The sequence below is a fragment of the Puntigrus tetrazona genome, chromosome 21 (genome assembly GCF_018831695.1).
Source record: "Puntigrus tetrazona isolate hp1 chromosome 21, ASM1883169v1, whole genome shotgun sequence".
NCBI classification, from domain to species: Eukaryota; Metazoa; Chordata; class Actinopteri; order Cypriniformes; family Cyprinidae; genus Puntigrus; species Puntigrus tetrazona.
The window spans coordinates 9,727,707-9,743,307 of NC_056719.1; the positions used below are offsets into that span (position 1 = coordinate 9,727,707).

Here is a 15,601-nt window from a genome sequence, read left to right on the forward strand (position 1 = left end):
ATGAAGTTTGACATCCAGTTTAATATGTGAATCCTATCTCAATGAGCACATGTACTGCTCTAAAGTTCACTTTTCATTCCGTGTAATTGCCTCCCTGAAACACTTTTGTACGGATTGATCCGCAGCTTGAAATAATCCATTGGATTTCAAATATCACTGTGCGCCGTTATTTACAAAACAATCATACTGCCACAGTTGTTTACGTATTGTATGAAAAGGCTGCCTTTTGTAGTCTATCCTCATCCCAAATACAATGGAGCAGAAAAAAAATCTGTTCAATTTTGTTGCCTACATACTGAGAGAGATGCATTCACGTCACTCGGCATGGCGGCCAATGTGTAGATAATCTATCACTGTATTGTGAGCAGACAGACAGCGAGAGAGCGAGGCTGTGTTATTGGAGTCAGGGGGATGTGGCTGCTCTGGGTTTTACTGAAAGCACATGAGTGCTCTGATGGCCTGTCAGTGAGAGAAAGGGATGCTGGGATTCTGTCAAGATGTCTGGGAGTGTCTCCAGGCTCTCCGCCTCACCGTGTGACACATGCGGCCCCCAGAATCCCTGCCAAATCTCTCAGGACACAGTCCGCGGACTCGTGTCGCAGATTCAACAACACTCTGCAGACGCGCTGTCAGTGTAGCCCTGCAAGAAAGTACAACTTATAATGAGGAGCGCACTCCCCCTCCGGACAAAATGCCACTTGTCACTGGAGACTTCCTGTTACTTTGGAGAACATATGCTCCCTTTTAAGGCAGTGAAATTGTACTATTTTGAGAGAAATTATTGATTTAAGAATCGAAAGGGTTAGTTCATCCCAAAATGAACATTCTGTCACAAATTACTCACCTTCATGTCGATACAGACCCCTTTAAGATGTTTGTTCATCATCGGAACACAGTTTTTATGAAATTGGAAAGCTATCTGACCCTAACTGAAATTATACAGTTTAAATATATCAGAAAAAACAGTCCATGTGACATCAGTAGCTAAACTTCAGTTTTGCAATGCTACGAGAATACTATATTTGTGCAAAGAAAAAAAAAACTAATTTCCTCAACCCTTCTTTTCCCCCGAGTTATGCCTTCCACCATTTTATCACAACGCATATGCACGCTTTCCCCTAAGCGTAAACAACGCCTATTGCGAAGTATATCAAACACTTTCTTAATTACTCTCCAAAATGGCAGAAGCTGAGAAGAAGAAAATGAGAAGAACGGTTAAGTAAATAATTTTTTGTTTTCTTTGCACAAAAAAAGTATTCTAATAGCCTCGCAAAAAACAAATTACTGTTTATTTTTAAATATTAAAAAACTTTTAAACAATAGAGTACACTGTGAAATCTAAAGCAACTTGCTGGTGGCAGTTGGTAAGTATGTTTCTGTAATGTATTTTACGGTATGCTGGCTGTAAATTTAATCACAGTAATTTACAAAATGTTTTATTATAGAAAAATCACAGTACTGTAATTGCAATCAAAACCATAGAATTCTGTATTTTTAATACATGAAATATTATTTTAATACTACTGTGTGTAGTATAAAAGATAAACACTTTTGTGCTACAGAAATAACATTTATTGACTTTAAAATGGGAAAGTACATAAATAAAATTGGTAATGTCTTAAAAACATTAAACATTGATGACATAAAAAATCTATTTAATGTTTAATCTGTTTAAAATTGAATTAAAATTAATTGTATAAATTGTATAAATAAATTTTCCATCAGCAGCATTTTTTAGGTAAAATCATTTAACGATAATCAATATAGCTACTTATAACTATGCATTTTTTATCATCATCATCATCATCATTAACACTGTTGGTCAATTATTGGCATTTTTCATTTAATTTCTGAGGGATTGTGCACTGTAGTTCCACTCATTAAATTTTAACGTTTTTCTCTTTAGCACTAAATTATACAGCAGGGATGTTAATATAAACCTTTGCCAACACTTTGGTAGAGGAGCCCATTTCATTAAATCCTTTTAATTAAAAATTAATAAAGGACATTGTCTTAATCACAAAGTTGCAGGAGCTCTTTTTAAAAAAAAACCATTGTCCCTAACCAAATTAATATGTTTCCAGGTTGTTATTGGTAATGAATTATCAGATAATTATTAAGAGGTAATTGCAGTGCAAGTTTCCCCTGCTTTCAATAATACAGAGCAGGCAGCTGCTCTTTCATTAGCATTTAATGGACGTGATATGGCGTAAAATCTAAGAGCGGCAAATGGAATTAAATTGCGGTTGTTTTAGAGCCTGGGCGGAGCATGTAATTGATTGATAGCACCGAACACCTGCTCCTCTGCACATTAACTATCAAACAGCCTTCATTAAGAGAACCGTAGTAATTATGAGAAATGATATTACCCGTACACTGAAAAAAATGATCTTCGAGATAAGGGGTCATTTGCATATAAAGAGCGTCGACCTATCAGAGCTTGATTAAGAGTCTGGACATGTGGAGATAAAGGTCTGTCAAGATCACATGTATTAAAAAATTCAAAGCAAATATAAATATATAACACTTTGAATGACATTAGAGCGAAATACAGGCTCCTCTCAGAAGACTAGTTTGAAATAGCACTCAAGCATATGTGAGAAGGGCAGATTCATTGAGCGAGCACATGGCAGTAAGAGCACCTCAATCAAATCACAGGCTATTATACTCCCCCGCCGCCGCTATTTGAAGTCATTTAATGTTTTGCAGGGCCGCAGGATCCTGAACTCTCAAAGTTGTGCTTGGGTTCGGCCAGTTAATGAGTGTTTCCCGCTGAGGCGTTTGGCCGTGCTGTGACACACCATTGTTTTGTCATTTATTGACCGCTCTCTATGCCCTCACATCATTAGTAGGGCCGTATGAAAAACATGCCAGCGTGAACACGAAACGCACTCTGCCACCGACAGTCTATTTGCTTTTATGAAATTATATGTGCTGGCACTGAATTACGGGGGCATGCTGGAGCAAGACATTTAGATGACATGAATTATACTTCAACGCTTCCATAAAAGAGAGTGTCTGACAGTGAGATGTACGTTTAATGAAGCAAAGGATTTTTACTGTCTCCGTGTTTTGTCACTTGAGGTGTCAATGCAAATAAAATAGGTGTGGGTTGCTGTTATTTCCATGGGAACAAGGCAGATTTTTCTTTGCTGATGAAACGTCTACTTTCTACTTCCGTGCCGCTTGGGTTTTTTTTGTTTGCATGGTACAGTATCTTTCGTTGACTGGAAAAAGCCTGGCATATTAGGGTCCTGCAAGAGTGTGGTAGGGTGTCTGTGAAAAATTTGATGAGAAAAATGATTTTATCTATTACAGGGCTATAACACTTGTCGACTTTATTAAATATGTTTATTGAAATATTTTTTTATTATTGTAGCTGTTATTTTTGAGGTTCTTATTTAATTTGAGACCATTAGAATTCTTTCTTAAGTGTCGTTAGAAATCAAGTGATTAATAACAGTTATTTTATAACATGAGCAACAACATATAAATAAATTTACCAGTGCTGTCAACCGATTAATTGTGATTTATCACATTCAAAATGAATTGCTTACATAATATATGTATGTGTTCTGTTTGTTTATTATATATATATATAAAAGCACACATTCTGTATATATTTTGTATATAAATAAATCAACATCTATATGATTTATATATTTATATTTGTATATTTCATATCCTATATAAATATATTTAATATACACACATATTTTTCTTAATTATATGCATGTATGTGTTTGTATTTATAAATACATAATGAATATACACAATACACCCATGTTAAAACTTGTATTTTCGATGCAACTAATCATGATTAATTGTTTGACAGCACTCAAATGTTTATTTATTTTTCAAAAGAAAAAATACATTTCTAAGATTAAATTAAATTTAATTTAAAATGTAAAAAATCCTTCCAGGCCTACACATTTAACAATACTATATCAACAATACTTTGATAATGGTCAGTCAACTTAATAAAAAGTCAATATTGTCATTTATTTTCTCTTTACTTCAATGATAAAATAAAATTCAAATATTTAATAATCAGAATAATCAGAAAATTTGCTAAATAGTTTTTATTATTTTGTGCTTGCGTATAAGTGTGTGTGTGTGTGTGTGTGTGATAGATAGATAGATAGAGGTCCATGTTGTGAGTAGATTCCTGTGTTGTTCCTGTTATGTCTCTGAGGGATCTACTTCATGATGTTCGTTTGCTGCCTCCACATGGTCCAGGTTAATAAGAGTGATGTACAAGCCGGTCTTAAATTGAGGGAGATTTCCCTCGCGCCCGTGTCCTCTCGGACTGAGCCACTCACATGCAATCAGCCTCAATAAGACATGATGAGCTTGGAGTCTGTGAATCCCTGCCCATACTTCATAAATAAGCGAAAGAGGATATATTTTTTTTATTAGCTCATGTAATATGCAACAGATTTAATAGCACAGTCATTTCTGTAAGTATAACCGTCCTGCTGCACTGCTCATACTGGGGGAACTGCATGACACAAGAGTGGCATCATTTCCATGTTTTCCCAGATGACAATACGTACACACACACATACAGGCATTTCATGCTTAGAATTGGAGATGAAGCTCTGCTTATCAGTGAATTTTTGCGGTTGTGTAGAGCGTGAACCTGTACAAGCGCTGGCAGACTAGAAGCCCGGACACTTACGGACGTGAACAGCTCCACTAGTTCTTGACACGCTGTCAGGGCAGCCTGACACACAGCTGGTAACTGTGCTCTTATCAAACAGCAGATGGGGTCCAGTCTGAAGATAACAAATATTCACCCAGCAGGCACCACCCCACCAAGACCACCTCTGCCAGCTTTATCTAAAAGTGTCTGTAAACTGTTTGAAATCCATTATATAGCATTTGATTCCAGTTAAAACCAAAAAGGGTTTTATAGCTTGATGTCATAGGAGAAACTGAATTTCTGCTTTGGTGAATTTTTACATTGCTGTCTATGGGAGCTCTCAGGTTTTATAAAAAAATATGAATATTTATGAATATGAAGGTTACAAAGGTCTTACGGGTTTGGAACGACATGGGAGTGAGTAAATAATGAAAAGAATTAATGACAAAATGTTCAGTTTTAGGTGAATTAACCCTTTAATTAAATTGTGAAATGCTTAAATTGTTTTTAAGTTTAACTAAAACTAAAATTATTAAATGCTTATTAAAGCATTTTTGTTTATTGAAATAAAATAAACATTAACTGAAATAAAATAAAATAAAAAATGCTGTACATATATATGTACCAAAATATGTACTCAAAATTAAACAAAATTAAACTTGAAAAATAAAATTGAAAATATAAATGTACATTATAATGTGATGTGTAAAATTAGCTTGTAACATTAAAAAATTTGTATTTTTAATTTTGTTAATAGTTTGACAAAATAATAAAAATAGTATTTTGTATTAATAAATGCCATTTGCTGGTTATTTGCCATAACATATATGTTAACTAATATCATCGTACAGTACTTCCTCTCATTCAATTATTGTTATTATTTAATTTAAAAATTAAGCTATTTTCAGAACGATAGCTAATGAAGAATGCTTGTTTATTCATTCATTTTTCTTTTTTTCTATTATTGTTTTTTGTTTAAGAATGTAAAAAAAGTGTGCTTTTTTTCTGAAATTTGGATGGATGGAGGTAACTATCCATCCACACATCCATCCATTCATCCAGAAATCATATTTTTCTTGCTTGAAGAGATGTAAACAATGTACCCTGTATGGTGCTTATAGAGTGATGATTCTCTGTTTCTGTTGCCATAGGCAACCTAATAGCCATTGAGTGCATTGATCAGGGTTGTGAATAAACCTTCATTCTCCATCCTTTACATTGGCCTGCCCTCAAAATGCATGAGAGTTTTCGTGAGCACATTGTATATGCTCAAGGCTTTTATGTGTTTACAGCTGAAGATGCATTGAGCCAGAGGCGATAAGCGTGTTTGTTTAGAAGCCTGAGATGTGCCAAGTCAAGTTCCTGACTCATATTCAGAGCCTTCAGAGAGTTCCAGTGGGCAAATGGTCTATGTGGACGGAAATCTGTATGAGATGTTTATATGTGTAAAGCATACAGAGCAAACAAATCTATCAGTGTGTGACTATAAGTGGATGACAGCGTGGTCTTCATTCACCTATTACTTACTTTGACAATACTGCAAAGTAGTCTAAAATGTAATTCAGTCACATAGAAGCACAACATTTTATAGCTTTCCTAGTTTAAAGGTTGGTTTTGACTGGTGTGCAATGTAAAATAGAAGTCCTTAACCCCATAAAGCGCACTGTATTGTTTTATACGCAAAGTGTCTAAGTATCAACATAATCAAACCTTTGCTGAAAAGCCTGTTGTACTCAATCTACAGTACTACATGCCTTTAGTTTTCTGATTGATGTTTAAACCAGCAATTTTAACAGTTCTTTTTATCGTGAAACAGATTTGAATGTATAAAGTAAATGTATACATTTTTATATTGTTATTGCAACTTGAACACTTAATTGCTATGCTGGACTAGTTCTTCTTCTTCTTCTTCATCAGATAAAAACATGTTAAAAAGAGTCAATATGATTTATCAGGTATTGAGTAACATTTATGTATCTGTCAAATGCCATTGTATTGCATTATATGCCATGCATTGCATTTTGCATGCATTGCAAAAAAATGCCAGAGCTGTAATAGTAAATACATTTTAACAAAGATAAATTATTGCGTGAAATAGAGTGACAACTGATATTTATATGCATTTTATTGTCTTCATTGATTTACATTACAAGCTAGTACAGGGCTATCTAAACCATGGAGGGACCGAGTGTCCTGAGCAATGAATTTTTACCCAAATCAGCAACTGCATCATGCTGCATATATTTACTCATTTTGGCCCTCAGAATAAAAAAAATGTGTTCTTTCCTCCTCAAATATGAGCTCTATATACTCACTGTATCATACTATATGAACCATAAAAGCCTGATGTATGTATGTTACTGAACAAAAAATAATATAAAAATATATTTTGTCTTAAGATTCAATAAACTACTCTTGGTCACAGTTTATATTAGTTGGCTTTAACTACTATGTACTTACATCAAAAAAATAAGTACAATGTACTCATATGTCAGCCTATACAAAAATTCAGTTATATAAAATTAAAGTCAGTCGGGTAACATGTTGATTAGTCCCCTTTGACTTTCATTGTATTGACAAAAATTGCTGAATCACGATAACAGAATATAAATTTCTGAGTGAATTGTGCCTTTAAGCAAAATCACCCAACTAAACCGCAGGGTTCGTCACGGTGACTGGACATACATCAGCCCATCCTCACCTCGTCCACCCATGGGCCTTCCTCCAGGGCACCTAATGAAGCACATTAGCACTGCATCTGTTGCTGTCTAATCGGTTGCCAGCTAATCTCCACCATGCCAGTTCCCACACAGTCATCTTTAGGCTGCATTACAACGCTCAGTCTTTATGGCCTATGAAGCCACAAGGCAACTTGCGAGTATGTGATTTAGTGTCGACCGGACGGCTCCACATAAAGCTAGCCTCCGGTGCCCCCTCAGTATTAGTCTAATTGAAATGGAAGCAGAGGGGTAATAATGCTATAACAACCCGGCGGTGCTGGCGCATGGGCCCCGCTGTGCTGAAACAGCGCTAATAAACCATAAATAAAATAGATGGCTGAGGGAGTGAAGGCCCCCCCATGTGCTGGCTCATTGAGTCGGTAAGAGGAGCGCTCTCCCCTTCTCAGCGTCGAGATTAGACAGTCATCAGGGGCAGATACCCTCTCCACATGCCCTGCCGCTGCAGGCTCTGAGCTCTTACGCATGTGCACCGGTGGAAGAGGGTGGAAGTTAATACAGCACTCATGAGCAGGGCATAATTACTGGTAGATGCACTGGTTTAAGGCTAGAGAGAGAGAGAGAGAGAGGATGCAAAACTGTCTCATCCAATGCTGAAATATACACCAAGCACTGGGTTGGAATTAGGGTATTTTTAAATTGCCTCTACAGCTCAACCTTTGGAACATCACAGACCGAAGAGCAGGGCTTATTTGCTTATGATTCATTTAGGCGTAGTTCACTTATGATGTTCATTTTGCATGCATTTCAAAGAAATTTTCTGTCAGCTAATCTTGTGAATTATACAAGAACCTTCTTAGTTAGTTGGTGCATTACAAAACTGTATTGCACTAGTTGCGCCGCATGCTTTTAGTTTACTAAGAAATATTAACAGAAAATAAATTATTTGCGAATCAGAATATGCTGGTTACCCTGTTTGTTTTTGATTTTTAAAAAGAAACTATTTCAACAATTTAAAACAATCATTTGTTCGGGAATCAGACTTTACTAATTGTGCTCTATGTATTTTAATTATTAAAAAAAATTTTTTTTTAAAGAATTACAAATCAGACTACACTGGACACACAGTACATTTTGTATTCATTCATTTTAATGTATTATTTAAAATGCACTTTACCTTGTTTTTGTTGCTTAGACTAATTCTTGCTGCTAGGATGAATTTATTTTTACTGCCCTTTATTTTTTTATATAACTACATATCAGCAAAACTCCAAGATTTCTTGGCAACCATAAACAAACTACAGTTGCACAGTGTTTACATCTTAAACTAGTGGAGCATCAACATGGATCAAAACGAAATGCTGTTGTAATCAACCAAGCTTTGTAGACTGCGTGTGCTCATCTGTGACACTTTGCAGAGTGAACTAGTTTTCTGCTTAGTGTCAGATTTTTTTTTACGTACGTACCGCAGAATCTCGACATCACGTGGGGCACAAAAAATGCTCTTCTGGGGTATGGATGTCAGTTCTGTGTAACCCTCGCTTACTGGCTCCTATATTGTTGCTGAGGTGCACCACCCCATTACGCAGCTCCTCTCTGCTCAGTGAGGAAAAAGAATTGCAGTGATTTATCAAACTGTGGCTTTCTTAGACACAGGAATCCAACCTGAGCCAGTAGAGGGGAAAAAAACTTAAACAAAAACATTAATTCTGTTTGACAGGGCCCTCTACCTCTCTAAACACCACCACAGGATCAGAGACCAGAGCGAGAGTGATTCTCACATGAAACACGGCGGTGATTCACTTTTGCTGTTGGTTCAGGATCAGATACGGATAATCTCAGCTATGAAAGCAATACTACAGGGCATTGTATAGCACAGTTTAATTAATGCCTGACAACTGAAAAATTGCTGTAATATTTTCGAGCTGACTCGTCCGTAGCAGCTTTTGTGGCCTCTAATGTGAGATAACATTTCTTTTGGGAAGGGATAACGTCTCGATCATGTGTAATACAACTTGACATTTTTACCTGTTATTTACAGGTGTAATTGAAGGCCTCGTGTTAGCCTTTAGAGACCAGCCCTTTAAATGCTCTGTGCTTGCTTTTCTTGCAGAAGTGTCAAGTCATCTCTAAAGACTTTAGCTAGAATTTGCTTTGCCGTATTGCACTGCAAAATCATGTTTCATCGACTAACCTCCCACAATCCTGTTTAACCAGGCATTAAGTACACTAAAGTATTTAAATTTATTTCTGAATAAAAAATACCAAATTTCTATGTAAATTACTGTCATTATTTATTGTGCTTTATTCAGTAGGTAAAGTATGCCAGATCTGCTTGAAAAGTTGAAATTGTTCATCACAGATATGTTGTATTTGCCAGATATGCAAAAATGTATGCACATTTAAGTAAAAAAAATGCTTTTATTACAAATCATTATTTGTTTTATTAAATGTTTTAGAGCATATATGAGCAGGTCAAAGGTTATAATTTATCTCCCCTGTGCAAATTTTCTGGCCCCGGGCTCACTCTTGTCGTTGGTGACAAAATCAACACCCACACAACGCTTTGAATTTCAACAGCTAACAATACGGCTGCCACAGCCACACAGAGACAGGGAGAAATGAGCCCTGAAATTTCTGTCATAAATTGCAAAAACATTCTCCAAGGAGGATGGGTAGGAGGAGGCGAAAAATGGTGTTGGGAAAGTAGTTCTTAGGCTCAATGGGCACTTGCGGTCTAACCTGGATTTACCATCTTGTGAGGACTCCTGCGGAGGCTGTGCGGAGCTTCTGTGATGAAGGAAAAGACGGTCACTTGCTTATCAAAGCCTCCTTCATATGCAGACTCCGTTCTGTACATGACTAGCAATTGAATTCTCTTTGGCCTTGAATTTTGACCTCTTTCATTTCAAAGAAAAAATATCTGTCTTTCATACCTTTAGTATTCACTGCGCCGGGGCTTGTTGATTTTCATAGGAAGAAGGTAAAATAGAAAACTCCTGCGCTGTTGTAGCTTGCAAATGTTTAATAAATTGCAGTGCTTCGGTCCAAGACCCTTCTTCAGGCGCTTTGAAAGGGTGAAAGAAGAAGCCAGCAGCAATAAATGGTGAAAAGGCTTTTGTGGACATTGCTTGAGAAAGTATTGACAGTCTGGTTTAATGCCAAGAGCCAGGCAAGACAATAGTCAATAAAGCCAATCCAGAAGACCAAAGCTTATGTAAGAGGCCATTTGGGGGAGTTTTATTTGAACCAGACTTGTAATTAATATTATTTATGAAGACTTATTATTGGAGATTCATTTTATTTTTAAAAAAGACACATAGAAGCAAAAATAAACATGTCATTGAGTCACGAGATGGTCTAATTTAGACGGCTTGTCTAAGTGGGCCAGAGTAAGTTGCAATGTGGACCAGACTTTGCGCAAAAGTGTCCAGTTAAAAATGATGAAGAATCTTTGCTAGTCTCAGAGGTAGAGAAGGTTTTGCTCTATTACGGCCATTAGACCAAATGTGAGTCTAATCTATCATCTTAGGCAGCTAATGATTGTCTCTACGCATCCCAGCAGGCCCATTCTGGCTGTGAAAACAGACAATGTTCAGAGTTCGGGTTTATTTGTCATCTTCGAGATGTCCCTTTCACGCTGAAAAGGTCGGCTGCGGTCTGGAGGACATGGAGAGAGGACATGCATTGGGGACAGACCCTCGGAGACCATATTAAACTGAGAGAAAGAAAGACAGATGGAGTTTGTTAAGATAATAAGTCTTTTTGAAATAAGTGGGAGTCAGTGTAATGCAATATTCATACTCCCCACAGACCTTAGTCTCAGGCTAATGATAGCTTTAGAGCAGCTTCAGACGCTCGTTTAAGTAAGTGTGGTGTGGCGTGATGCAGTTTTAATCATTTGCCTAATCAGTTATTCGTTTGCTCTCCGTTACAGCATTTGTGTTGAGTTGCAACTTTCCTGATAGACCAGCATATGGGGACGTGTCTGTCACAAGTCTGCATGCAGGGGGAGAGGCCTATTTCTACTGCTTCAATGGATACCAACTCCAGGGTCCCTCCACCCTCACGTGTCGCAATGCCACCACACCCTACTGGAGCGGCAAAGTGCCCCGCTGTCTTGGTGAGTTCTTGATAGTTTATATATTTTCATGCATTCATTAAAAAACCCTAACCCACCAGACAACAAACCGGGCAAATCACTGTTTGCTGCCAAAATACTTATTATTCACTTACATAGAATAGTTCATCCCAAATTGAAAAATCTGTCATTAACTACTCACACTTTTTAAAACCTGCAAGACCTTCAATCATCAAATTCCAACTGAAATCCGAGAGCTTTCTCACCTTTCATAGCTGGGTAGCAATGCAACTATTGTACCACATTCAAGGCCTAGAAAGGTAGTAAGTACATTATTAAAATAGTCTGTGTGACATTAGTGGTTCAGCCATAATTTTATGAAGCTGCGTGAATACTTTTAATGTGTAAAGAAAAACAAAAATAACAAGTTAATGCATAGAAATTAAGTTGTACCACTGATGTCACATGGACTATTTTAATGTCTTTAATGTCTTTACTGTCTTTTGGACCTTGTGTCACTTGTTTTGCTGTCTGTGCAGGGTAAAAGGTCTCGGATTTCATCAAAAATATCTTAATTTGTTTTGTTGTGTTGTTAATTTGATGAACGAAGGTCTAACGGATTTTGATTTAGAAAAGCATGAGGGTAATTAATGACAGAATTTTTATTTTTGGATGAACTATCTTTTTAAGTATGTTATTATGAGACTAATATGATAGAATCACATGTGTTTTTATAGTTATATTCAATTGTTGCCATAAAATAAACTCCCTACTCATTTTTGTACAGTGTTTGTGCAAAGATACCAAGAAAAGAGGTAACTTAGCTTACTGATTTTAAAATGGAGCATCCTGAATTAGAAGAATATACATTTGACTCCTTCCTGTGGTTGACATACATTTAACATGAAAACCAATGAAAGACTATATGAAAAAAAAACAAATAAAGACTGATGAAAAAACGTGTCTACTGTTTTTACCCCAAATACACTACAGTGACTAATTGCTTGACCAGTAGTTGCAAAATGACAATTTAAACAACTTTTCAGCTTAAATTATATGTTTTCTAAAATAATTAATGTGAAGAACCAAAGTGCTTCAGCAAAAAATCATTTACTTCCATTAAGTGCCAAGATTTTTGCTTTTTTTCACTTAAGAAGTCATTGAAATTGTTTTCTATGCTAATTAACATTATTCCCCAAATGTGATCCATTGAGCTTCACTTGTATTGAACCCGAATGATTCCTTTAGCCTGACAGTAATGGGTCTGGGCTGCTCATATAAAAGGTTCAGGTTGTATCCAGGTGGCAGTAAACTTGAAGCAGAGACTAACTAACATGTCACATGCGCCCTTGCACCAGCTAGACTCTTAATTGCAGGTTACTCCAAAGGGATTGTCCCTGTATTGAGTGCACTATAACAAAAGCATCAGCTAAATGACAGTTAATTACCAAATCTGCAGTATTTGATCTCTGCCCCTGAGAAATTCAATTATGAAGCTGTAGCACGAGTAAGCAGCACTACTGCTATCTTAACAAGTACAGAAAAATCTATGAAAAAGTAGCTTCTGCTTTTAATGAACCTTATTTCATTTGCATATAGACGCAAGGTGCAGAAAATGTAAGGTTTCCTCTGCCACTCATAAACACAGCCTCCTCGCACTTGCTGATTTGCATCATTGTAAAGCTGTTCTGGACTCGCTCACTAGCAATTATCCTTCTTTTTTTTTTCTCCGTCTCACCATAAACATACACCCACAAGTCATTGTGTCATTTAGATGCAGCCCCTATACTTTGGGCTCAAAAACAAACCTCATGCCTGTGTAAATATTTAGTCCGCACAGGTGTGATTTAACTTGACAGGGGAGAAACTCCTAGTGCGGTTGCTCCCTCCTCCTTTTAAGTTAATTGGAGCTTGATCATTGATTTTGGCTGGTATGGTGGTAACAGAAGTGTTTGTGCTACAAGGCAGTGAATATTAACAACCGTACCCCCTCAAGGCAGCCCGGTGTGACAGCGTGATTGACAGGCCGGCCTCTTCTGCATAAATAAGGACTTTTTTTCGCCTCGATCTCTTCAGAGAGCCGAATCCCAGAGCCGGGGAACTCTTCCCTCTTGCATGACAAACAGAACAACATCTCCGATTGCAAACAAGGCTGCGCTCCCTGAAGGAGGGCTGTTTTGATGAAGGATCTCGTTTAGTGCTTTGGAGGCACGGCTGTAGCGTGTATCGTGAGGTGGTTTAGTTAGCCTGCGGCTGCCAGACACGGCTTACAGGACTTGGGGTTTCTAAGTCTCGCCATTGATTCGGAGTGAAATAGCATAAACGTGCCGTTTTAGAAGTGTGCCCCTGCCATGCTGATGCAGGGCCGGACCAGACTGTCAGAGTCTGATTACTGATCAGCATGGGCAGGCTGCCAGGGAGCAGGGCTTTGGGTCCACTTTAATTATGTTCTGTCCGCCTGACTAACCTTCAGCCGTCAAGCTCAGAAGGTGTACTCCTCCTCCAAGCTCTCTCTCTTTTCATTGCCTTAAAGAAAAACTGTTTATTATTGCTGTCCTTCTGTTTAAATCGTTGTGGTCTAAAGGTTCTTGAGTCAATAACGTGGCTATTTTTGTCTATTCATTTGTTCAAAAATAAACTGAAAAGGCAATTCATGCACAATACGACTCAGATGCACCTATTCTATACTGAACATGTTTTTTAATTTCTGAATTAAAATTCATTTTGCATTTTTCATTTCACAGTGATGGAAAACAGCTGAAATACTTAAAATTAAAATTTAATTATTTATTTATTCATTCATTTAAATAAAACTGCTTTCCTGCTTTATTGTTTTATAGTCTTGTGGTTTGATGAAAATAAAGAAAAAATATATAAAACAGGAAATGATATCATAGAGAGGACCCCTGCAGACTATCATGACTGGGAGACCCTCATGGTCAGTAATTCTCTTAAAATAACAAGTACTAAAACCTAAAAACAAAATTAAGACTTAATCAGACTGAAAAATTAAATAATAATGATTCATAATGAAATTGTACATTAAAATGTGAAAGGTGCAGTGTTGGGCATGGTACTTTAAAAAAGTAATTAGTTATATTTACTAGTAACTTCTCACAAATAGTAACTGAGTTAGTAAGTTTTAAAGAGTTTTAAATCAACTAATTACCAGGGAAAACTTGGCAAACTTGGATGCCCCCCAAATTAAATATAAAATTCTTAAATATTAAATATAAATATAAAAACTCTAAATATAATAAATTGTTATTAGAAAACATTGTACATTCATCTACACTATTTATCTACTGATATAGCAGCAGTGAGTCAAGAATTGTAATGTAATATTATTATCATTAGCATTATATGACTTGAACTTTAGTAATCAGAATTACCAAGTATGAATGCATATTTGTCAGGTTCAGTTGAGTTGTCTTCATCGCTCATAGAGCAAAGTCAGTTGCCGTGCACAGTTCCTGAATCAACCTTGGATCAGAAATACCTTTGTTCAACAGTTTAAGTGCCCTGGCTTAGTGAACTTGCAGGATAGCCATGGTGTGCAGGACAGAGGTGGCCTGGCCCGCAGCATTGTAAGCTTTGTCAGCGAGAGCTGACGACAGCCTAGAGGCTTTTTCCATGTGGCGGGTATTTTCAAGCATAAATGCAACGCAGCTGAAAGTCTCTCTTTCTTCTTGTCCACTGCTCCAGAAGCGATCGGCTCCAAATCAGAAATCTTGCACTCTGCCATCTTATATACTCGTATGTACAGGGGAGTTGCTTGGCATGCAAATTCCACTCTCCAATTCTCATTGGCCTTTTCTCTTATGCTCAGATGGGACCCCATGACATCAGTCAATGAAGTAACATTATAGTGACTAACTGAAACTCCAATTTTTTTTGCGCATCACTAATGTTGTTTTATTGTCATTCTGATCTGTTCTCTCTTGGCCTTGTGGGATGAAAAATGTCTATTAAATGCCATCAAAGTAGTAGGTCATCCAGATACGGTGTCTTTCACCTGTTTAATGAATACTGTGAATTCAGACATGATGCTCATATCATATACTGGTTTTCACATGCTATGCAAAGGGTAGGGGATTGTCTGAAAGTGTCCTTGATGTGTAAAAACAATGTGCCCTCACATATAATGCCATCCTCCTATTATTGCTACATTGCAGGTCTAGTCATTACAGTCATGCA

The 15,601-nt window shown here is 36.9% G+C and overlaps 1 protein-coding gene across 8 annotated transcripts in view; it reads left to right on the forward strand.

The window, feature by feature from the left end:
* sez6b (seizure related 6 homolog b) overlaps positions 1–15,601 on the forward strand; it is a 169,500-nt gene that overhangs the window by 126,341 nt on the left and 27,558 nt on the right. For all 8 annotated transcript variants that reach the window (XM_043221529.1, XM_043221528.1, XM_043221530.1 and 5 more), the window contains one exon: positions 11,261–11,446. In XM_043221529.1, coding sequence (XP_043077464.1) covers positions 11,261–11,446 — 186 coding nt within the window. The remainder of the gene's footprint in view (positions 1–11,260; positions 11,447–15,601) is intronic.